This window comes from Ixodes scapularis, unplaced genomic scaffold (genome assembly GCF_016920785.2).
Source record: "Ixodes scapularis isolate PalLabHiFi unplaced genomic scaffold, ASM1692078v2 PGA_scaffold1__304_contigs__length_218370807, whole genome shotgun sequence".
In the NCBI taxonomy this organism is placed as follows: Eukaryota; Metazoa; Arthropoda; class Arachnida; order Ixodida; family Ixodidae; genus Ixodes; species Ixodes scapularis.
In genome coordinates this window covers 165077694-165101326 of record NW_024609846.1, presented here as the reverse complement: position 1 = coordinate 165101326, position 23633 = coordinate 165077694, and the positions used below count along the sequence as shown (strand labels likewise).

At 44.9% G+C, this 23633-nt stretch overlaps 1 protein-coding gene across 2 annotated transcripts; it reads left to right on the top strand.

The window, feature by feature from the left end:
* The first annotated feature begins 10453 nt into the window (after positions 1-10453).
* On the top strand, positions 10454-15833 carry LOC115311701. Of its 2 annotated transcripts, XM_042290988.1 has the most exons (11): positions 10454-10774; positions 12298-12554; positions 12616-12991; positions 13556-13729; positions 13855-13930; positions 14043-14153; positions 14240-14488; positions 14546-14717; positions 14903-15051; positions 15132-15353; positions 15806-15833. In XM_042290988.1, exons 1-10 carry the CDS (start codon positions 10466-10468, stop codon positions 15311-15313), a joined length of 2055 nt encoding a protein of 684 aa, XP_042146922.1. In that variant the 5' UTR covers positions 10454-10465; the 3' UTR covers positions 15314-15353; positions 15806-15833. The 2 variants fall into 2 exon arrangements, with proteins under 2 accessions (XP_042146922.1, XP_040065744.2); XM_040209810.3 differs by lacking the exon at positions 15806-15833 and having other exon boundaries at positions 15119-15436.
* Positions 15834-23633: the final 7800 nt, after the last annotated feature.

Here is a 23633-nt window from a genome sequence, read left to right as displayed (position 1 = left end):
TTTAACACAATTCGCCTTCGTCACTCATTAAAAATATGTCCTCGTTTTTGTAATATTCTTGAGGTTCATTGGGCATATTTACTATTTCCTCAGAAATTAGTAATCACCCATTCTGTAAATTATTGAAGCCGCAAGTATAAAATCAGAACATCGTACACCGGTAAAAAGGGCAACAATTTATTGACAGCTGAGGGTGCGCCGTCGGTACTTCTGTCAGATAAAGAGGTTTATTTTTTTGCGAGCCAATATGAATAGCAGTGTGTGAATCGCTTGAGGTCCAAATATTGTGTAGTGCCTAATAGATAAGTAGATGTTTGTTGATGTCATCAGTGTCGGCTACGTTGTTTTCTTTCTGTTAATTTCACCAACAAAACTTTAGTTGCGAGAACAGCTTCGTCGTGTCGTGTTTGTTGTCTTCACTCCGTCGTCGTCGTTTGAGCGGTTTTCATCATGTATAACGTTTACCAACTCTCCCAATTCGCTACATACCTTACAAAATAAAATAGTTCTTATATAGCTCACGAGTAACAACGGTGACGTCGCGCAGCTCTGAGGGTCATGGGTGGCTCACCGTAGAAGGCGCTATCACACAAAGGGAACGTATGGAAACACCATGCAGCACGAACGGCTAGAAAGCGTGCATGTCCGTGGAAGCACGAACGGCTAGAAAGCGTGCATGTCCGTGGAAAAAAAGAAGCCTCGATATCCTATTGACAGCTTTATCCTGCTTTCAAATGTTAACAAAAGCTTCAAAGAGAATTTCAGGCACCGCGTTGTTGCGCATGCACTTTTGGATTTTCGGCATTTACACCTTTGATTTTTAGGTTTTAGGCAATCATCAATACGTTTTTTTTTTTTTTTTACTTTTTCCTGTTTTTAAGTTCATAGAGATTTTAGTTAGGCTTTCGTTGCATAAAAAGTCTGCAAAAAACACTCTCCCGCAATTATTAACTTGGGAGCAATATACCCAATAAGCTTAACAAATATCACAAAAGAGGACATTTTATTTTTTACAAAGCTGACAAATTTTAATGATAATAAATTGATATATGTTACGCTCGATCCAACAGCCTCCATATAAAAAGAAGAAAAAATATCGGTGAGCAAATTTTCTCCGCATACGCTCAATGGCCGGTGAGCTTTTCTCCGTATCCGCCGGTTTTGCGGTGAGCTTTTCTCCGGTGAGCTTATCTCCGGTGAGCTTTTCTCCGGTGAGCTTTTCTCCGGTGAGCTTTTCTCCGGAATTCGGCAACGACGTGACTATCAGGGGTGTCTACTTGTCTGTGTGGTTCGTACATTTCAATTAGAGAGGCTATTCCGTCGTCATGTGGGATATTGGTGTAGAGAGATGATACATCTAGGGTGACGAGATACGACCCCTCCGGTACAGGCAAATCAGAAATTTCTCTAAAAAAAATGGGTGGTATCCTTGATATAAGAGTCGAAAGTTAAGGGTATGTGCTTGATTAAACTGTCTAAGTATCCCGATATCGGTTCAGTTATTGTACCTGATACTGACACGATTGGTCGACCTGGGTTGCCGGCTTTATGAATTTTTGGGAGCATGTAGAAGCGACCACAAGAAGGATGAGTTGGCTTTATTGTATTGTATTCATTTGTAGTTATTTTCCCTTGTTATAGAAGATCCTTTAGTGCCAATATTGCGACTCGCGTGTGTTCTGCCGTAGGGTCGCCCGTTAATGGCTCGTAGAACTTTCGACCGGTTAGTTGGCGGTGGCCTTCCCGGATGTAGTCGTCTTTTTTAAGAATGACAATTGTCCCACCTTTATCTGCGGGTTTTATTATAATATCACTCCTAGCCGCTAGTAATTTTAGGGATTCTTTCTGAGATCTCGTTAAGTTGTTCCTATTTTTCCCGTGACTGCGATATTCCCGCAAAATATCCCGTTGTACGGCAGCTATATATAAGTCCAGACAATTGTCACGCTGAGTGCGAGGCGTCCAATCACTCGTAGGTCGCGAATGCGGTTTCTGGGGTACGGATGGTTTATCGAGAAAGTACTCGCGTAGCCGTAGGCATCTGGCAAAGTTGTCCAGGTCTTTAAGGATTTGAAATTCGTCGAAATGACCGGTTGCCGGGCAGAAATTAAGACCCTTTGATAGAAGGCTTTCTTCATCCGCGGTTATGGAGATGCCCGACAGGTTTACGATGGCGATGTCGTCTAGCTTCTCGGTATCAAGGGTGTCGCCTTGTGGGCTAGTTCTCACAGAGGTGGATGTCTCAGTATTGGCACTATTTTGACTTGGCATCGAAGGAAGAGCTAAACCTAAGTTTGGAACCTTGTCTCGTTTAAGTTTACGTAGCTTACTAGTTTAAAGTTCTGTGCGTTTCTTTCTCCTAAAGTCAGTTAATGCGTCAGCTTCTTGTTGCGATAATGTGGTGTTTGAGCGCAAAGTGGCCGAGATTGAGATATCTGATATCAGATATCTGATACAGTGTGAGGTGTGCAAAAAACAATATATAGGACAGACCGAGACAGCGTTCAGGCTACGTTTCAACAATCACAGATCACACGCAAAAACCCTGCCGAGCCTGCCAATTTCAAAACATCTCACCCTCCAGAACCACACATTCGATAAATTATCTGTTACACTTTTAGAGTCTGGATTCAAATCAAATCGGGAGCGCGAGCAGCGCGAGTCATATCTTATATACCGATTTAACACAATAAGGGAAGGAATAAATAGAAGCCCAGGAACACTTGCATCGATTGAGGCGCTCGCCAATAAATAGTATAACGACCATAAACAATATACCATTTGAATCTAGAATTTCGTGGTACTGAGTTTAGGGCTAGAACTGGACATTGCGTTTTCGTTCTTTTGTTGTGTTGTTTAGTTCCCGTACATCCTGTATTTCCGTAGTTCCTACCACTTTTGATGTGTCACCTTATGTATTCGGCGACCTCCATGTGCGGCTTCCCCCGCCTTAGATTTCGTCCCTCACTTTGTGTTTTGTGCGCGCAAAAAAGAAAGAAGGGGAAAAAATCGCGAAGTGTCATTTGGTTAGTCACCTACCTTCGTCCCCGCCTTTTTATTTTTTTTTTTACTTTGTGCGGTTGTTTCCGACTTAGCGCTCATCCCTTATCTCCTTTTGTGTGAGATTCTAAGTGGTGTACTTCTTATCTGTTCTCCCTATGCACTTTCGTTGTATGCGTACTCTCTCCCTTCTGAAAACTGTATAAATAGAACGACATTTTTCTTGTAACCCTATTCCTGACGAAGACCTGCCTCAGGTCGAAACGTCGAATAAAATCCTCCTGGTTTGTTTTCTATCGTCACATTGCATATATATATATATATATATATATATATATATATATATATATATATATATATATATATATATATATATATTATTTAGAGATTACTTCGTACCAATGTAGCATGATATTAATAATCGTTGTAAAATCCCTCTGAGCAAATACGTATTTTGAATCGTGATATAAAACCTGTGTCGTTTAGAAAAACGCCATTCATCTAAAATAAATATTTGAGTAACGGAAATATGTGCTGCACTAGTGTACGTTTTAAAATCACATATATTATTATTATCATTATTAATTAATAATAAAATATCTCATGGTTAACAGGGGACGTTTTGACCGCTATAAATTCTAAAGAGGCTCTTTGGGTCCAGTGTCGGCGTTCTCCAACGAATGCCCAGTTGAATGCAGAAACGCGCTTATCCGTTCAGCCAAAAGAAAATATTTCCGAGATCAATTTTTTATATCACGGTCTAATATTTTAGAGACACGGTGTTTGTAACAAATTAACTACGAGACAAGGCGGACAGGAGATCAATTGATGACATGCTTGAGAAAGCGTTCGGTCATTATACGACAAAAACAGTTGAAGACTTTAAGAGTTTCTTCGCCACATTCTTTGGGGTATCCCGTGTCAATGCTCAATTACCAACAGATTCCAATGTTTCCTCTGCTTCCCTTCCTCTAATGACAGAGCACGATCTACACACATGGCTTTCCAGTTTCAAATCGAACAAGGCACCTGGCATAGATGGTAATAACGCGGAAGATTTTCGAAGAAATTACGTCTCCGTAAACCAAGTGCTTTTCAAATGGTTTTATCCTCCAGAGCGCGAGGATCCTGGATGATTTAAAGATTGCGCTAGTGAGACCTTTATTTAAAGGTGGAGTGCGAAGTAAAGTTGATAATTATCGCCCAATTTTAGTATTACCTTGTATAATTCAAATCATAGAAAAATATATTCTTCGAACTAGGACGTCGTTCCTTGAAAAAAAATGAGATCTTCTCACCCAATCAATGTGGTTTCATTAGTGATCGCGGGACCCAGCCATTTCTAGAAGATTTCTCAGATGAGTCGCATCTGGCTTTGGAGAGAAACCAAACCGCTTGCGCCCTCTTTGTTGATGTGGCGAAGGCCTTTTATACAGTTAGTCATGAAATCTTACTAAAAAAATTGAACAATGTTGGTTTTCGCGGTCCATTCCTTTCTTTGCTTCAGAACTTTTTGACTGGGCGTACACATATTGTTTTTATAGAAAAAAGCCGAAGCTCTAAAGTTCCCTTAAAAGCAGGGGTTCCCCAAGGTTCTAATTTGTCCCCTCCTCTTTTTAACATATTCGTGAAAAATATGTCCAAATCTATTTCCACATCCAAGGCATACCAATACGCGGATGATACGGTGTTGTTCTCTATTCATCTTGATTATGCTGCAGCAATCACGTTGCTTCAGTACAATGCGTGCCACTTACATGAATGCTTCAAAGCAATTTGCCTGTCGATGAATATATCTAGAACTAAACTTATTTGCTTTCGCAGTCCTCTGAAAGTTTAACTTCCGATCCTCCACTTTATATGCATACATCTGAGTGCATTACCTACAATTGTTTTCCAATGGCTTATGTCGATAATGTTAAATACTTAGGTATACAGTTTGATAGCGATTTTTTATGGAATTCTCATTTGTCATATATTTGCACAACACTGAGAAATGTCCCTTGCTTACTGTATAATGCCAAGTTTCTAATACCTAGTTCAACCTAAAAGACAATAGTTAAAGCGTTGGCATAGTGTTCTGCGATACGGTATAAAACTTTTTGGTCATGGTTCGAAACTATAGGCTCACACAATTGATTCAGTATTGAAAGGCATTTTTAAAAGTATTGTTTATGGTTTCATACCGCAATCTGAGGAAGAAAAGTTAATAGCTCTGCGTTTACCTTTATTCAAGTTACTACTAACTCAAACTGTTGTGCTAAAGTACTTTTGGAACGATAGGTTCAAAATACCCCATGTTTCATCCCGCTCACTTCGTCGCATTGTGGTACCTTATGTTTCTACAATATACAGAAAAAGGGACGCAATTTTTACATTCCTTCTACCTTCAACGACCTCCAGGATGACATCTACAACGGGGACTTTTTAAAGGGGCCCAGCAAGGACTTTTTACTGTTATTAATTTGCACCGAACCTGAGCGCACTGAACGTAGTAACTTAATTAAACTTTTCTTTTTCTCGAATTTCGCTTTTTCTAGGCAAATTAAAATTACAAAAACAAGCAAAAAACAACCTTCTTTATGACGTCCTTTCAGAGTAAAGTAAGACGCTGGTCCAGAAGCACATACGGCTTCACGCATATTGCACTCGCGAAACACATCCACACGGCGCCGATTCTTGATCGGTATCCAAGCGTACGAAGGCACAGAGACACAGCACTTGGGCGTGCCAAGGAAGCTTTGAGCACGCCGCGAGGCCGGCGAAACTTGCTTTCGATGAGTTGTGCCTTTTTCTTGTGGCACTGCGCTTTCGTAAAAATTTCCACGTGTTCTCAACGGTAAGTATCACGCCTCACACAGGATATTAAAGAACGTCTTTGGCGAATGACGACGAACGAGTAGAAAACGTGTGTTTACCACGTTGCCGCCGGCCTCTGCAACGCTAGCAACACGAAAAAAAAAAAAAAAAAAACGACATGCAAGATGGTTGTCCGGTGGCCGCGCTCGGTCTGCAACGAACAAGCGGGGATGCGCAATCCAGCAATTGTCATTGAAATCAGTGGTCACGACAGTACCGCTTGAATAATCGTGGTGGGTTAGTCCCATCGAGTGCGCTTCTCACCGAGCACCCGCGTACTGTGGAAAACCAATGAACCGCGAGCTTCGGGGGTATTGCTTTCCCGCAGAGCACAGGTGCTCATTGACAAGCGCACTCAACAAATCTAACCCGCCGCGATGAAAAAAAAAAAGAAGTGTGAATTAATTGATAACGCTGTTTGAATTAAGCAGCTTATAAATGCATTAAAAACGTAGCGGGACAACCAAACTTTCTCGATTCGTTTGAATTAACCGGAACCTTGAAATATCCGAGTTTGAATTATCGCGAGTTCACTGTAGTAATATTGACTATCCATCTGGCTTGTCTAATAGCCACCACACTCCAATAATAATATCTATTGATTTCTTTTGTAATTTTGTAGCACTTCAGTTACTTGCTGCGAACAGTAATGATCCTAGTAACCAGTTACTTTTTCTTAAGCCTGAGGTAAGGCTCCTAGTAATCAGTTACATTTTCTTAAGTCTGAGGTAAACTAAAAGGAAAATTTGCTCTACAAGAGGCACCAACCTGTCTGGCATGCTCAACAATGCGGAGGACGTTCATTCTTTCTCGAGCTCGGGACCGGCACGATCTGGCTGTACACGGCGTTAGCAATAAGTTCCAGGTTTGGGAAAATACAGCAGACGACAACACTGGCATAATGCATTCACTCCTTCTCAAGGAACGTCACCGGATTGCTTGTTTCCTCTGCTCAGTGTACGAGAAACAAGCTTTTGGACAATTGTATGCCAAAGAGTGTTTCAGCAGCTATAAGAATTTGAAACACAGTTTTGTCAAGTGCTCAATCATCCCTCGAAAAAGAGGTTTGTGGTTTGGATGAAAGTTGTCGACCAGGGAAGAACATTTTTTTTTTATATGGAACATATAGAAAAAAAAAAACGGTCTTCAATAACACTGCGACTAGATCCTGTCAATGCTTTTGTCTGTGAGCACCGTGGTCTTCCTCACCCTTATTATCTGCTGTGGAACTGAGCCATCTGGGCTCAATTCAGCTCAGTGCTTTAAAGCTTCATATCGTGAGCCTGTAGGTTATCAACATAGCTACTGGATGCAGTTCTGAGCAGCATCCATCACCAGTATGAGGTGACATTGTCACGTACATGAATGAACCCCTACTCCACACTTCTGGAAGATTCGTGTTTGCTTTTAACTCTAAGGATTAAAATCATTTGGGGTAAGAGTAAACGTGAATCTTCCAGAAGTACGGAGCAGCATTCGTCCATGCACGCGGCAATGTCTCATTGATCTTGGGTCAGTTTATTGTTTTTGCGTGTTTATATTGCTTCTTTTAACCATAACTTTTTGATATCAAAGGTCTACATGAGCCACACTTCATTAGAAACAAGGAACAACTGCTAGTATTTTATAATTTAAAATGATAAAACGTGACACAACGAGGGGAGCTTTGGTGGTTTTTGTGACTTAACCTAAACCATAGGTGGTACGGTTTCACAGGGTATGCAAATTCCAAAGATATTCTAAATTTTCATAACAGCTCATACCAAAACGACTTCAATTTCTAACTGCTTAGGTGTTTTACAACAGATAAGACTAACAATAAGGCGCTTAGCCTCATAGAGGATCGAAGTAATATTTACAGTGATTGTTCCTTCGGCGTCTGTTAGTACTGGCATGGTTGCTTCGGAACGGTTCAACTTTGAGGAGTGAAAAATTGGAGACATCGTTGCGGAAAAATGGCATCCTATTTGTCTGCTTGTTTTTCCCGTACCATTCTGCTTTCAATGGAGCAGCCGAGCATGCGCTTTGCATTATTAAATACATGTTCGCTTTGCACGTTCCAAGGAAGGTTATGAGTTGTGTGAATACCAAAATACTTGTATGAGTACACAGATGTTAACGGGAAATTGTTAACAAGCTATGCGGCTGGGTCAGTGTTTTTCAAAAGTCGCGATACGCGCATGCTTTTTCATTTAGTAACGTTAAGTTTCATTACCCAGTCACTGCACTATGATGAGATGATATTGTCACGAATGACAAGGCGAAACAAGGAATAACTGGGGAAAACTGAAATGTTTAATGTGGCAAACTTGTGGCCAAATATAAAAAGGAAACAGAAGAAAGCAAAGTCGGCGTGACAGCAGAGTCGAACGCTGAGGCGAAACTGACTCGACAAAGTCGCGGGCGGCCTCTTATCTAGAGTGAGTCACTATCTCGAAGATTCGGCGGAAAAGGTTCGAGCGTAGCGCGCTCGAGGCGAGAATGAACATGCACTTTCTAGAACAACAAAAGCAGGGATGAACGATAAAAGTTATGTCCGGAGCAAGAATAAACGAGAACCTTCTACAAGACCGTGACCCTGCGCGCGGCATTATTCCCCCCTTTTAAAAGCGCATCGTCCCGATGCAGCACAAACCGAAAACACAAATCCACAACAAAGGGACAGTAGCATCGCGAGACACAGTTTACAGTTTGACGAGAGTCCAAAGTTCTATCGTTCGTAATACGGCTTGAGGCGCACGACGTGGACTACTTCGGGTCGCGGTTGACGTCGTCTTGATGGTCGAGTTCCGTCGGGAAGCACCCCGTAGTTTAAGTCCCCGAGACGGCGAAGAACCTTGTAGGGTCCAAAGTAGCGCTTGAGAAGCTTCTCGCTGAGACCGCGGCGCCGTATTGGTGTCCACACCCATACCCGGTCTCCGGGTTGAAAGTGGGCGTCACGCCGGCGAAGATTGTAGCGGCCGGCGTCGACATGTTGCTGGTCTTCAATTCGTAGTCTGGCTAGCTGGCGGACCTCTTCTGCCCGTTGAGCAACCACCTGGCCGTCATCGCTCCTGTCGTCGACTGACTCGTGCGGCAACATGGAGTCTAGCATAGTCGTCACCGTCCGGCCATACACCAGCTGGAAGGGCGTCGCTCCTGTGGTCTCTTGCGCTGCTTTGTTGTAGGCAAACGTGACGTAGGGCAGCACTTCGTCCCAGGTCTTGTGCTCCACGTCGACGTACATAAAGACCATGTCGGCGATTGTTTTGTTGAGCCGCTCCGTCAACCCGTTTGTCTGCGGATGGTATGCAGTTGTTCGACGGTGGTCCGTGTGGCTTAGACGAAGGATCTCTTGGGTCGACTGCGCCATGAACAATGACCCTCGGTCTGTGATCAGGACTTCGGGGGCGCCATGCCGGAGGACGATGGACTCGATGAACTTGGCGACTTCGACAGCAGTCCCCGACGGAATGGCTTTCGCCTCGGCGTAACAAGTAAGGTAATCGGTGGCGACGATTATCCAGCGGTTCCCCATCGTCGACGCTGGAAAGGGACCCAGCAAATCTATTCCAATTTGCTGGAAGGGCTTGCTTGGCGGGGTAATCGGCTGAAGGAGAACTGCTGGCTTTGACGGCGGTTTCTTGCGTCGCTGGCACCCATGGCACGATCGTGTGTAGAGAAGGACGGTCTTCGGAAGCTTGGGCCAGTAGTATTTTTTACGTATTCGGGCTAGTGCCCGGCTGTAACCGAGGTGACCTGAAGTCGGGTCGTCGTGGCAGGCTTGAAAAATCTATTCTCGAAGGCTAGTAGGGACTACCAGAAGCCACGGCGAATTACTGGTTCCGAAATCCTTCGAAAAAGCAAACAAAAGCAGGGATAAACGATAGAAGTTATGTCCGGAGCAAGAATAAACGAGAACCTTCTACAAGACCGTGACCCTGCGCGCGGCAATATTCAGACTGTAGATATACTGTCACAGGGGTTGCAGTCATCAGCCATCAGCAAACAGTTTAATAGATAAAGTAATTTGCTTAAGAAGTTAAAGGTGCCCTCCGGAGCTTTCTGCGATCGTCTGTTTATGTTGTTATATTGCGTAGTAGGTGCAAGTTAATATGTATACAAAGTTTTAGAGTACAAAACCGTTTATTAAGTAAATGGCAGTAGAAATATATCGTTACTATTTTCTCTTGAAAGACAATCGCCCATTCCCTGGCCATCGCTAAAACTTGACCAATGGAAATGCTGCATCTCGCGGTGAATGCGAACGTTATTATTGCAATACTTTTTAAGCTTGTTGTAAATTAGAGTTTGAGAAAAACGTAAACTGATTGTGGTGCGGGAAACATAGTTTGCAATTATCGTTCCAAAGCCAGCAAACTATGTTTTCTCCCCGCAAGCTTGTTGCTAGGGGGTGATGCCTCGGCGCGTCGGGTCGTCTGCTTCCCGGGGCGTGTGCAAGCGTGCGTTTGCGACACACGTGTTCCTTCTTCTCGTGGATCCCGACGCCGAAGCCAGCTTTGCGATCCTTCCACGTGAATGAGTCAAACTTTTCCTTGTCATCTGTGGAATGCGACTGCGTATTGCAGTAGTTTCTTTTATCCTTTGAGTGAGCGATTTCGCTGAAATGCCGAACGTTTGTTTCGTCAAGACGTGCCGCCGTCAAACTGGGAAGAACGTTCGCAAGGGCTTGCGATTCTTCTCTTTGCCGGAGAAAGAACCACGAAGGACTGCGTGGTTACGCTGCGCCGGGCGAGGGCACGACATCGAGAACCTGCCTCTCATTCCCCGTTTTTGTGCCGAACATTTCGAGCCGACTGCTTTCCGAAAGGACGACCTGCGTCGTTCCCGTCTTCGATCAGATGCTGTGCCGACGCTTCTGCTTCCCGTCGCCAATGAGACCGACGATCCTCCCCCAAAGCGCCAAAAAGTCGTGGTGAGTTTTTCGATGGCTCAAATATTTTTGGGAGTGTCACGAACATGGCATTCTGCGTTGCGCAGTGCGGCTGCTTCTGGTATTTATATTCTGAACTAAGAACTGAGGAGGCATTTGTGTAACATGGGAATCCACATGGCATTCGTCAAGTCGATCAGTGGTGCCTAATGTTCCGGACTAGCGGTTCGAGAGCTTATCGCGCGAATGGTGCGGTGCATGGGGTTCTTCATTTTCGGGTTTTATATTTTTCAAAAATCGGGAGGTAAAAATCGGGCGCTATTTTTCCGGGCGATAATCGGCAAGAAATCGGGTTTTTCCAGAAACCATTCCGAAATTCGGATTTTTTTTCGGGATTTCTTTATCAATTACAAATACGTGCAATGTGTTATTTACATGAACAAAAGTGAACAAAAGTAAACAAAATATATTATATAGGCATGGGATATGTTTCTACCTTCTGATTGGCTCTGAAGTGAATCTTTGCGGAGGTCACGCAAATCGAAGAAAATTGTAACCATCAACTGATGACCAAGGAAACACCGTTTAAACAGATCCAGAATGGTTCATATTTTCTATCAAGTCAGGTGATTTCAACACTGCTTTTCGGGGAGAAATCGGGTTTAACCCGATTTTCATCAGAACTATATTCGGGGGAGAAAAATTAGGTATTATCGGGTTTTACCCGAAAACGAAGAACCCTATCAGCATGCACCACCAGGATCGAACTCATTTGTAAAAAGAAAACACGAACAAATAAGATAAAAGGACATAAAAAGGACAGAGTCATAAATCGCCTCTAATGGTACCACCATCACCACCCCCCTCTGCTATTGACCCACCCGAAGTCAATACATGTTTTCCCAGCTTGTTTACAGACAGGAACCCTTTCGTATCAGCTTAGCAAAGTTCCAAGTGTCCGTGACTACTAACAAGCAGGTTTTCTTTTATATCTACTCTTGTGAGCAAACTCAGTTTTTTTTTTCTTCTCACAATCCTGCACCCACGATTGCGTGCAAACCCGCGTTTGCAAATTTGTATGCACATAGCAAATGCACGCCATGATTTTGTTGCTTGGTGGCACTTCTGGACACTGAGAACTCATGGCAGTTGCTGTATGTTTCCCACTTGCGGCTATAAGTGCTCGTTGGTTGCATTTCCTTCAGTGGTTGGTAAATACATGTCAAGCTGCAGCTTTACATATGTATGTAATGTGACATCATATCGCGACATGAACATTTATTGTTGCTGAGCTAGAGATTGAAAATATAGATGGTAATGTAAGTTATAAAAACAAATATAAAGAGTGAGGCATCCCTTAGATTTGTATTACAGTGAGAGCTTTGGTTGGGTGCATGAAATTCTAAGCTATGGAAAGGCTACAAAACAATTCATGGATGTTTGCCATCAGCTAAAAAACAAGGCATCATGGATGTTTGCCGCCGTGACGGCATTGTGTGGAGTGCTCGAGTTGCACCTTTCAACCTTAAAAATATGAAATGTGTAATAAACAGTGCCCTTTGCAGACTCAGGCCTCGGCAACTGGACTGCCTGCACCCTGCGAGGCAGAAATGACCCTCAGGGACTGTACTGCTGAAACAAACATCCCTGCAGTGGTGCCACCTGTCCCTGTCGCAGACGTGCCTGCAGAGTCGCATCCACCCGAGTCTGCCTTCTCCACTTGTAGCAGTGGGGTGCCATATGAATGCACATCTCCTGTTCCCAGCAACATGCCAGACTCTGACGCAACCTACTCTCCGTCTCACAGCGAGGATTACGAGAGGTAAGTTGTGCATATAAACACATAGAATCTGTAAAGAATGCTTCACATGATCCCATTTCAGAATCGAGCATGGTGCATCAGCTCCACCACCACCACCAGAAGAAGAGCGCCAGTTTCTGGTGTTCGAGAGCTGCCTAAGGGAGCTTGTCAAGACGTGCCAAGAGTGCTCAAGACTGTGCCAAACATCGATCGAAACTACCGGCACACTGATCACAGTCTACAGCATCTGCCCTGTGGAGCACGTGCGCACATGGAAAAGCCAGCCCATCGTCAACGGCAGACCAGCAGGGAACATACTGCTGACCAGCCACTTGGTCTTCTCTGGAGTGAAGATCGCCCCTACGCTGCGGATGCTACGCCATATGAACGTGCAGGTCATCTCCGACTCGAGCTTCTACGAGCATCGGAAGGCCTTCGCTCTACCTGCAATCCACAAGGTGAGCAATATTCCGGAACACTGCAGCTGCATTTTTTTCCCATATACCCAAATTTCCAATGAGGTACAAAACTGGAGCCCCAGTCACACTTCGGTTAAATGAATAAATATCTTCTTGTAGTATGCCACTTCAATGGTATAGTGCTAAGAGATAAAATTTTATACATCATGTTACATATGTGCCATGGGCTACTAAATCCACGATACTTTAATTTATTTCTGCTATGTGTAGTATCCTGGGGCAGTTCCCTGTCTGGCATTGGGTTGAGTGAGTCAGGTTCCCCGTGAGAGTCAAGAGACAGAGGGTGGTTGTTAGAATGGAAAAGGGTAGGGCAGCTTCGAGGTAACGGGCGGCCTGCTGCCTCTTTTATGAAGTACACAAACATAAAAACACAAATCACAACCTAGCACAATCTAAGTCACATTCAAACTCGCTGCATTGTGCTTTCCTTTTTCTTTCACTCAGTCATTCATTCTACAACACTACACTATGCATACATAAACAGATGGGACCATTGTAGTATGCTCCATGCCTTTCTAAAGCAATATTTATCTGCATGAACAGGTCTGGCTGCAAGAGCAACAAGAACTTCTCAACGAGTTGCAGAACAAAGAGGTGGACATCTCTGCTGACGGGAGATTTGACTCCCCTGGGTTCTGTGCCAAGTACCTGACGTACACAGTCCATGTCGAGCAAATCAACAAGATTCTACACTCTGTCCAGGTCCAGCTAAAAGAGGCAAGTAGTCGGATTTACATGAACCAGTTGCAACAATCTCATAATCTTTCTCTTGTGTTATGTCATCAGTTACTTCACTGCTATGCACTATTTTGGTAAAATATTCATTTCACACCTTTTTTTAGTCTGAACAGGCCATGGCCAGTGTCAACATGGAGAAGGAGGGCCTCCTCAAGCAGCTGCAATTCTTCAAGGAGAAAGGTATGTTCATGCTTAGCTCATGTATATCACTACTCGGCAGCCTTTCAGGCACTCTGTTCAAATTGGCATAATCACTTATTCTTTTGCTATCTTCGGAAACCTAATGGTGCAGGTATCAAGATCCTATCGTTGGTGACTGACCGTCACCCTGCCACACGAAAGCACATGAAGACGCACGAACCCGGGATTGACCACTTCTTTGACATATGGCACATCTCCAAAAGTAAGCAATCCTAACAGGCCATTCGTGTAGCTTTTATTTTCCAGCGATCATGCTGCAGGTTTCCCTGACACGACTCTGAATTTTAGGTGTGAAAAAGAAGCTGACAGCAGCAAGCAAACGGGCTGGATGCCAAGACCTGCAAATCTGGATCCAGACAGCTACAAACCATATGTACTGGTCAGCAAGGGCTGCAGGAGGCGACGAGAAACTGCTCATCGACATCTGGCTCAGCATGCACAACCATGTCATCAACAAACACTCGGGGCACGAAGGAACCTATGAAAGGTGCCTCCATGGTGACATGCCAGAGCCAACACGACCATGGATGGATCCCAGTATGTTTTTGTTCTTCCAAATGAAGGTGGTTTTTCTAAAACATGTATCATCCTCAGACTCGCAGGCCTACAACCAATTCAAGAGCATCACTGGCAACAAACTGCTCCTGAAGGACCTTGCACAGATGTCTCCACATGGCCAGACATATGCTTTGGAGGCGTTCCACAGCGTCCTGATAGACTTCGCCCCAAAGTCCCAGGCTTTCAGCCCAGAAGGCATGCTTGCAAAGTAAGTCAACCAATTTACAATCACATTTCCTTCGTTTGGACACTTTCATCCAGTCCATTGGTTACAATGCGACAAACCTGACAGTCTCTTCCTAATGATCAGATAATGGAATTGGATTGATGCCAGAATAACCACTCTTTGTAAGTGGCACACTTTACCATCACTGAAATGTAACCATCTTGCAGGACTCGACTTGCAATCCTCCATTTCAACGAAAACTCAAACCGCTGCCAAGCCGTCACACGAGAGGGCAAGCCACGTTGGTCGGTCGTAACATCAAAAGCACGAAAGGGCCACCACACAGCACGACCAGAGATTACGGATCCCACTTACAGTGAGTATAACACTAACTGCAGTGTGAATGCCTTGTCCAGAGAGCCTAGGAATGTTATCATACAAAGGTTTGAATTCTAGAGTATGTTGGAAAGCTCATCAAGGAGGCAATGGAGAGCAGCAAACAGTGGCGGTCCCTGGCTGCTGCATCGAAGGCCAACACCGTCGTCTTCCCGGCACCGATGACTGCAGCCTACACAAGGCCTCCAAAAGAGGAACTCGTGGCAGCACGAATGTCCAGGTTCGGCCAGAGTCCCCAGTAACGGCATCAAATCCCTGGTCGGGACTTCCATGCTGCCGCAGGTAAGCACACAGGACCTTGGTCCTAATCAGGGTGCAGGATAAGCAGGTGGGGAAACGGCCCATAGAAGCCTACCGCAGCGCCGTGACCGGATTGTGTACTCGTCTGCTTGCGGGTACCCCCGATTTGCAACAGATGGCGCTGCGGCGAGAGGAAAAAAATCGGAATCGGATTTGCATGGAACTTTATGGGAGAGTGCGCAAAATAAACAGAGAGCACGACAGTCTTTATTGAAAATCCACGAGAAACCATCTCCGTCAGTTTAGCCAGTCGCCACCGGTCGCCCACCTGGAGTGAGAGTTTGCGGTGCTCCACATCGATGGCACCACAGAAAAAGAGAAAACCGAGGGGTACACAATCCGGTCGCTCATTTGGCTCTCGTTTCCCCACCTGCCTATCTTACACCCTGGTCCTAATACAGCCTTGCATGGTAAGCAACCGCTTTGTTTTGCAGGACGTACGGCGAATGCAAGCAGACAGACCCAAGAGAAAACAGCCGAGCTGCAAAATGGTTCACCATTTTCCATTAGGACACCCTGACCGACAGTAAGGAGGAAGTTATATCTGTCTGCAATCATTTTTCACAGAAATGCAGATCTCTCCTCATGAGAATGTTCCATTTTAGGGCCTAATCAAGCTGGTCATGGCATGCCTATCTCAAAAGAGGGCAAGGAACTTTAGCCGGTGGCAATGTCGGAGTCACAGAAAAGTCACCAAACAGCGAGACTCAAGGCTACAGCTCAACTTGCGGTGAGGACGACACTAACTTCAGTGTGAACGCCCATCTAGCCCAACTTGGAATGTCTAGGAATGTAATTATGCAAGTCTGAATTTTCACTGTAGGCTGGAAAGTCTGTCAACGAGGTGGACAGCAGCAGGAAGCAAAGACCTGGTTGTATCTTTCATGCTGCCAGTGGTAAGCACACAGGAGGCTCGTCCTAATGAAAACTACCATGGTAGGCAACCGCTTTGTTTTGCAGGACGTACGGCGAATGCAAGCAGACAGACCCAAGAGAAAACAGCCGAGCTGCAAAATGGATCATCGTTTTCCATTAGGACACCCTGACCGACAGTAAGGAGGGCATTAGATCTGTCTGCAATCATTTTTCACAGAAATGCAGATCTCCTCTATTGATAATGCTTGATTTTAGGGCCACGATCAAGCGTAATGGAGAGATGCAAGCATTGGCACCTGCCCTCTCAAGCCGGATTTTTCAAGCCCAGCATGGTGCACCTCTATTGTTGGCACATCAGTGCCAAGAGTAGAGGCATTAGGAGATGAGGACAGCCCAGTGCTATAATTCTTCCCAGTCCATTAGCTGTAATTAGGGTTCTGCGTTCTCAGATAAACCTGATAAACTCCAAAAAACACTAGCCGTTAAAATTTTGCTGATTCAGATTCATTTGAAAAACTCAATTTTTCGGTCTGCCAGCTGTTATAAGCCCCACCAGTCTTTATATTTCCCGGAATCTTCGAACAATTTTTGCAATTCTCCTCTTATTGCAGTGTCAACTTCTGTTGCCATGTAGCCCCTTATAATAAAAATGAGGTAGGCCCTCTACGACAGTAGATGAATACGGCTCTCATATGAAAATACTGCTTTACTAAATTCACAAACTGCTGTTTTCTACCTTTCATTTGCCTCATCGAAAATGCCGAAAGACTCCGAACTTTGCGTACATAAATGGAAGCTCCAAATTGATAGTTAAAAAAAGAAAAAAAAAAAAGAAAAAAACACCCTCTAATTTTGCTAAAAAAAAATTAAATTCAAGAACGCAGGATCCTAGCTATAATTTGTGCAAGCTTTCAAGATCGAGGAAATCGGTGACCGTATTGTCATATTCATTGTGGGCACACCACAATGAAGGCGGATCAAGTGCTATTTTGAATAGCATGTAGTTCTGCACCAGAGATCCCATCCCCAGTTCACAAGCTTAGCCCATCGCAGCAGTTTTAGAAAATTGAAGCATTTTCGGAACCCAACCGACACTTTTCTGAAGACTGTAACACAATGCCTTATCCATCTTTCTTTTCATGTGCTGATGAGCGGACATGCTGTGGAGACTGCACCGAGGCGGGGCAGCCCGCCCGTGTTTCCAATAAATGGGGTTTTCATCCAGGAGGTAGGCTGGTAATGCAGCAATAACATAAGTGGGGTGGTTGCATATAACACTGGAAATATTAACAGAAGTTTTTTATGGCAATTTAAAAACAGTGCTGCATTTTCCAGTCTACACCACGGTTTTCCCCCCGTCTGCAACATTTGTCTTCTGTCATTATTGACCTGCTTGCAAATAGGTAAGGCACATTCGCTAACCTTACGATTGAAATAAACTGCATTAATTTTCCAACAACTTGACTTCTCGGTACCAGAACCTGGAAGGTGTAGAAATTTGCATGACCAAAAGGAAATAATTTCATAATTGAAAACAAGTGATGCCGATGGTAGTACTAATTTTGTGATCCCCTGGATGATTTCTGCATTGTGAGGTCAATACATGGGTCGATGTAACTAGAATATTGCACTATGCCTAACTAAAAACCCGACCGAAATTGTGCCATTTCCTCAAAGTATTTGCATGATGTGAGGGTATACTTGCCAATTATAACGACAATATAAACTAACAATCGTAGTATTCACTGAAATATATAAGCAGATCCTATTTACCACCGGGAGGAAAAATCCAGGGTAACTGGGCTGTGGAGGCATAGAATATTCCATGCAGGGGATCTATTGTGCATGCTCAAAAAGCATTCCACAGCCAAGTAAAAAAAGGATTTTGCAGAAGGCTTGGACTGGAAAAGTCTATACTAGAGCACATGTTGAGAGTACAGTAATGAAATGTAGGTTGGCAATGAATTCTAAATAAAAAAAAGTAAAACAATTTACAGCATGCCTATAGTCGGTGACAGGTCAAGAACGAAGTGGAAGCTCCTCCCACCTCTTTCCACTTTAGTAGAGCGAATGCTGGAGTGGAGGCGACCTCGTCTCCGTCGTTCGCTGCATTGAAGTGGACTATAGTCACCCAAGCAGAACGTCATTTGTTTGTCGTGTTAGCCACGTCGTCATCCAGAACCTCGGAACAATCGACCACGTCCCTCTGAAAACTGCAGCAATCGCAATTCGCCTTTCTTCGCCTCATCGCACCGGCACGCTCAGACGGCTGATGTAGGGAAGCATCTTGTAGCTTCATGCAGTCAGATTTTTCCAGGTTATATGCAGTTTTTCCATTTGAAAGAACAGATCCAGAAGAAAGTAGAAGTACACTGCACAACACTGTTAGTGCGAACATGACATCGGTGCTTTTTCTATCTTTACTTTAAAATGGTATTAGTGGGTGCCAAATTTTACTGCTTAGGTTAGTGTTCCAAATGAGCACTTCTCACGCCCTAGTAGTTTTGATGACAGCCTTTGGATTCTAGGAGGAAAATGAAGCAATCCGGTCGTGCGACTCAAATCAAATTTGGGGGTTTTACGTGCCAAACCAACGACGGGCATCTGGCACGCCCCAGCGGAGGACCGAGGATTAATTTCGACCACCTGGGGATCTTTTGACGTGCAATCGAAAGCTCGATTACCAAGCTGCCTTCTCCGCAATAAACCTCCATCAGATTGCAGGCACCTCGGCCGGGATTCGAACCCGCCACATGGGGATCCGTAGGCCGGCACTCTCGCCTCGGAGCCACCGAGGTGGCTTCGTCGTGTGACTGAATGTGACGTAGGTGCACTGGCTTTGGTTTGACTACGATCATGTGATCATAGTTATGGTCACGTGATATCGTAGATAATAGGTCACGTGATTTAGAGGATTCCGTTCATGGCTACGAGCGACTTCACACACATGCAGGGAGGGTGAAGAGACAAGGGAAGGGGGTTGCGTGGTCTCTAGGTCAACGCAATTTATTCTGCATCCCTGTAGCCCGCATACACGTCCGCAGGGTACCTGCCCCTAATTGTCTTGACCACACAGGATGGCAGGGGCCGCCTATTCTTCTTTCCCAAGTGGCTCCACAGCCACAGGGCACACTGCCTGTAGGCTGCAAATCTGTAGTGCCTGGAACAATGCAGAGATTGGATGTAAGAAGCAAAGCCTATCACTCTGTTGGCAAATTCTACACTTGTTTTCATTTCTCTAGGCATGTAATCATACTCTGCTTTTCTGTTACGTCCACTCCAGCTATCACATAGCAGAATCCCTATTTGGCAGTCCATGTCGGATGGGCTAGACATGGAAGCCAAATTGAAGTGAACTGCTGTAGATTCATTCTAAATGCTCCAGAGTTAAAAAAAAAACAAAAAAAAAACTATAGGCCTTGGTTCTCCTAACGCACCTCCAACTCCAATCGACACAACAACCAGTTATACACCGGAATTAACAAGGAAGGAATATCTGTTGCGTGGTCATGATACATAAAATAAGTTCACAGGGTCCCAGTTCATAATTGTAGATAATATCTGTCATTGTTGTTGGTGACGAATATTGCATCGCTGTGTTTTGGGAAGGACACATGAAAATTATGTGCACTGGCCAGAGGGAATGGGAGCCATTCATCCAGAACAGTGGAAAGCTCCCCATATGATGTTGTTTAATTTGGGACAAAACAGTGCAGTTCGTAAGCCAGTGAAGTAGTGGTGTGCAAATATTGGTTCGAATCAAATAGTGCACTGTCGTTTCTAGCATCAACAGCGCAAAAAGAGCCGGTTGCATCGGCTTCCCTTTGCAGCGCGAAGGTTATGGCAAACATACTATTCAATTTGCACCAATATTCGCACACACCTACTGCATAGGTTTCCTGCACACAAGTGCCAGGGAATGTGAACTCATCAGAGAACGTCCCAATTTAACATTGTCTAAAGTGCTGCTGGCACTGCCGAAGCTTGGCATTGGTACTGGTGATTAGGGATTTGAGAATAGCAGCCTGGCCATGAGTGTTCTATGAAGCTCGCACAGAACAGTTTTGGTGTAAACATACGAGCTGAAGTGCTCATGCAATACTGGAATGGCTCCAGCAGGTGTGATTTCATGTCTCTCCGACACAATCCGTGTCAATATCCGAACATGTCATTCTGACAGCTTCCATTTGCCATGACAGCTGCTACCACCCCCATGTGTTTATTGGTCCTGAATACCTTAGGGCTCAGGGCACCGCAATCATTTGCTATTTGGTCATATACGCATCTGCACGACACATATATCAACATTTTTTCCCGTTTTAGACTGCGATATGTCTTCCATTATGCTGTGTTGATTTAGAGGCGACACTACTATCATCAGAGTAGTGGGGATACATATGAGCACCCCCAGGCCTCCCCATTCTTGCACGAGAAACTTTGAATTTCAGTGTTTATTTCAATGAATAGTGTTGTTAGAAAAATATTTTAACGAAAAATGATGCGATACTGTTTGGTGACCTATTCCAATCTCGAATCCCTTCTGTCATACTCACCCATGTGGGCACTGCAACATCATCTGTTAAAAAAAAAGCATGGATCTCGACGACGACAGCCTGCTTCTGAATAAGCTGTCCAGACATGGCACTCCTAAAAAACTATCCCAGCATAGCGTGCAAAGAATGCCACACCAGCGGTGCAAGTGTTGCTGGCACCACAAGGAACATGTCGAGATGATCATCCACCGGCTTCAGGGTGTCTGGCATCTGCATCCAAAAATAGTGTAAATCAAGACCCAGACACCCAATAATTATCACCCCACCTTGAGATTTTGGCTTTTCAACTAGATCTGGGGATTAAGGGATCGAAGCTAGGAAGGATTGGAGGACAGGACGCCTTGACATGTCTCTGACTGGGGTGTTTACTGCCCTATATACCTCCCATGGACCAAAAGCCGTCCCAAAGTGGCGACAAAATATGTTACGGGAGCCAAAGTGTCATGCTGTCAGATGCCGGCAAAGTTACGACAGAGAAAACGAGCAGATGCAAGTGTGGCTGTTGTCGTGGCGTCCCCCCTTGTGACAATCAAGTGAGCACAAACTATTGTGCAACTCTTGGCACAGCAAATTAGGCAGCTGCCATACGCACATGGACTCTTCTGGCACCGCCAAAATTCTTGACGTGGCAGATTTTTATAAAAAAAGTAAGCAAACGTAAAACAACGCATTGCAAGCGTCCCGGCTGGTGCCTTTGTTGCAATGATGTTCACATGCACGTAAGGGCAACTTCGGCAGGCTTGCAGTTACACGTGCTTCGTCGCGCGGGCGGAGACAACGGCTGTTTGACCGAAACCGAAACCATGCCACTCCGCGCTCCGTCGCCAACTGCATGGTTCCCAAAATAGTATGCAAAATGTAACTGTCCAGCATACGACAATAAACAGTCCAGCGACTTGTGCTTGCCAGGCCGGCAGGCGAGGTACAGGCTAAACACACAGAAAAAAAGAACCTGAGCGTATTGATGCAAGACACTGCGAATCAAGGTCAAAAAAGTTCTTGGAGCGCTTCGTGCAACGACTGAACTCGAGACAAACAAGCACGCTGTGCGGGTTCAGCGTGCAGACATTGCCTTCTTTGCTTTAGCTCACTTCTCTTCACCAACTTTCTTTTGCGGCAGATTTTTCACGTACCGGGGTCCCTCTCGAAAGAAAGCCCACCAGGAAAAACCTAAGTAATCAAAACTTCGCCAAGCAGTCATTGAGTTAGAGAGGGATTTTTATAGCAGCGTATGATTTAAACAAGAGCAGGAATGTCGATGCGTTTCAGTTTAGTAAGCGCCATATCTGCAGCGACGTGGGGACGGCAACACACGACGTCGCGCGAGCGCTTCAGCTCAAAAAGTAACTCCCGCCGCGCAAAAACGTGGTTTTGTCTCAGAGCATGACGGCATGTTTGGCACCCGATACACTAACGTCTGAGAGTCCGCACACGCCCGTGTCTACCGCTAAAAAAAAAGAAAAGACGCGAGACGAGATTCCTGAGACGACGAGTGCACGAAACGCGAGACGTCGGGAAAAATCATGGAAGACCAAATAGACGATTAATACAGGGTACTTTGTGTCGGGTGGCGTCTTGTGCGACCTAGCTTACGCATGCTCAATTACGGTTCTCAGTTTCGTTTCGTTTATGAAAGGCGACCAAAATTGCTTCTTTGGCGCAGGCTTGGCACGGATTAGCCATATTTCGGTGAAATGTAGCAGGATGTAGCAAAGTTAGCCCCTTGGTGCAGTTTGGCGCAATTGGCGCAGCAATCACATCACTGCACTGTTTATAAGTGTGTCTCACCCACGCCTGGACAGATGCCTCCGAGTCATCAATGTCCGCAAAGACATCCTCGCGTGGCTTTCTGAATACGGAGGGCATTATGCTCATTGACTGCATGTAACCGGCCACCACCATCAACATCGCCCCGTATGTGGCTACCCTCAGGTGATTGCGCGATTCACGAGAAGCTGCCAGGGAAAGGGGCGGCAGGTACGCTCTTGCAGCATGACAATGCCCATCCCTACATTCACCGTACTCCCTCAACCTAGCCCGCAGTGACCATCAGCCATTCAGCACCATGAAAAAACCACCTATGAGGACCCTATTTCATGGACACTGGTGAACTCGAAGCGGCTGTCCAGGCGTGGGTGCGAAGCACTCCCAAAGAGTGGTCCCGGAACGGAACGGAAAGGCTGCCACACTACTAGAACCAGTGCGTTCGTCTCTAGGGGTACTACGTTGAGGAGGTCGACACACGTATACCGACCCCTAAGTGGACAATATCTGCGGAAAAATAAATCGTAAATCAGTATGGTACGCCCCCTTATGGCTGCACTGCCTTGACAATTATAGTATGGGAAGGAGGAAATTTTTTATTTTTTTGAGTGCATGGCCTGCAGTGGCATAGCCAGAAATTTGTTTCAGGGGGGTGTTTTACATTGCTGGTGTGTGTGTGTGGGGGGGAGGGGGGATACTTTGCATCGCTGGGCGAATGGAAGGTTTCTAGTTCGCATTGCCATTGCATTGTAAACGGTGCACGAACCAGAGCAATGAGCCTTCAATGACTGCCTTTTTGTGTAGTTTCTTGACCAAAAAGCATGCAAACACCGTCTAAAGCCCCTTCTGACAATTTGGATACTGGAGTAAAGAATATGACTTTTGCCGATAGGGTTGGAATATAAGTCTCCACTTGCCTTCTAGAGGAAAGACGTAGTGGCATCCATGGACTCAACAGCAATCTGTGCCTATGTCATCGTTCTCAAGTTTTTGATTGTTTTGACCAGAGAACATTGCACTCGCTTGGGACACCCAAAAATTGAAAGGATGCATTATCGAAATGCCAAAA

Bases quoted from the DNA above. Each gene is read 5' to 3' on its own strand.
- LOC115311701 (XM_040209810.3), top strand. From the start codon at position 10,466: ATGCCGAACGTTTGTTTCGTCAAGACGTGCCGCCGTCAAACTGGGAAG. The intron at 13,730-13,854 runs GCAAGTAGTCGG...ACCTTTTTTTAG, and splicing joins TCCAGGTCCAGCTAAAAGAG to TCTGAACAGGCCATGGCCAG. The intron at 14,489-14,545 runs GTATGTTTTTGT...TATCATCCTCAG, and splicing joins ACGACCATGGATGGATCCCA to ACTCGCAGGCCTACAACCAA.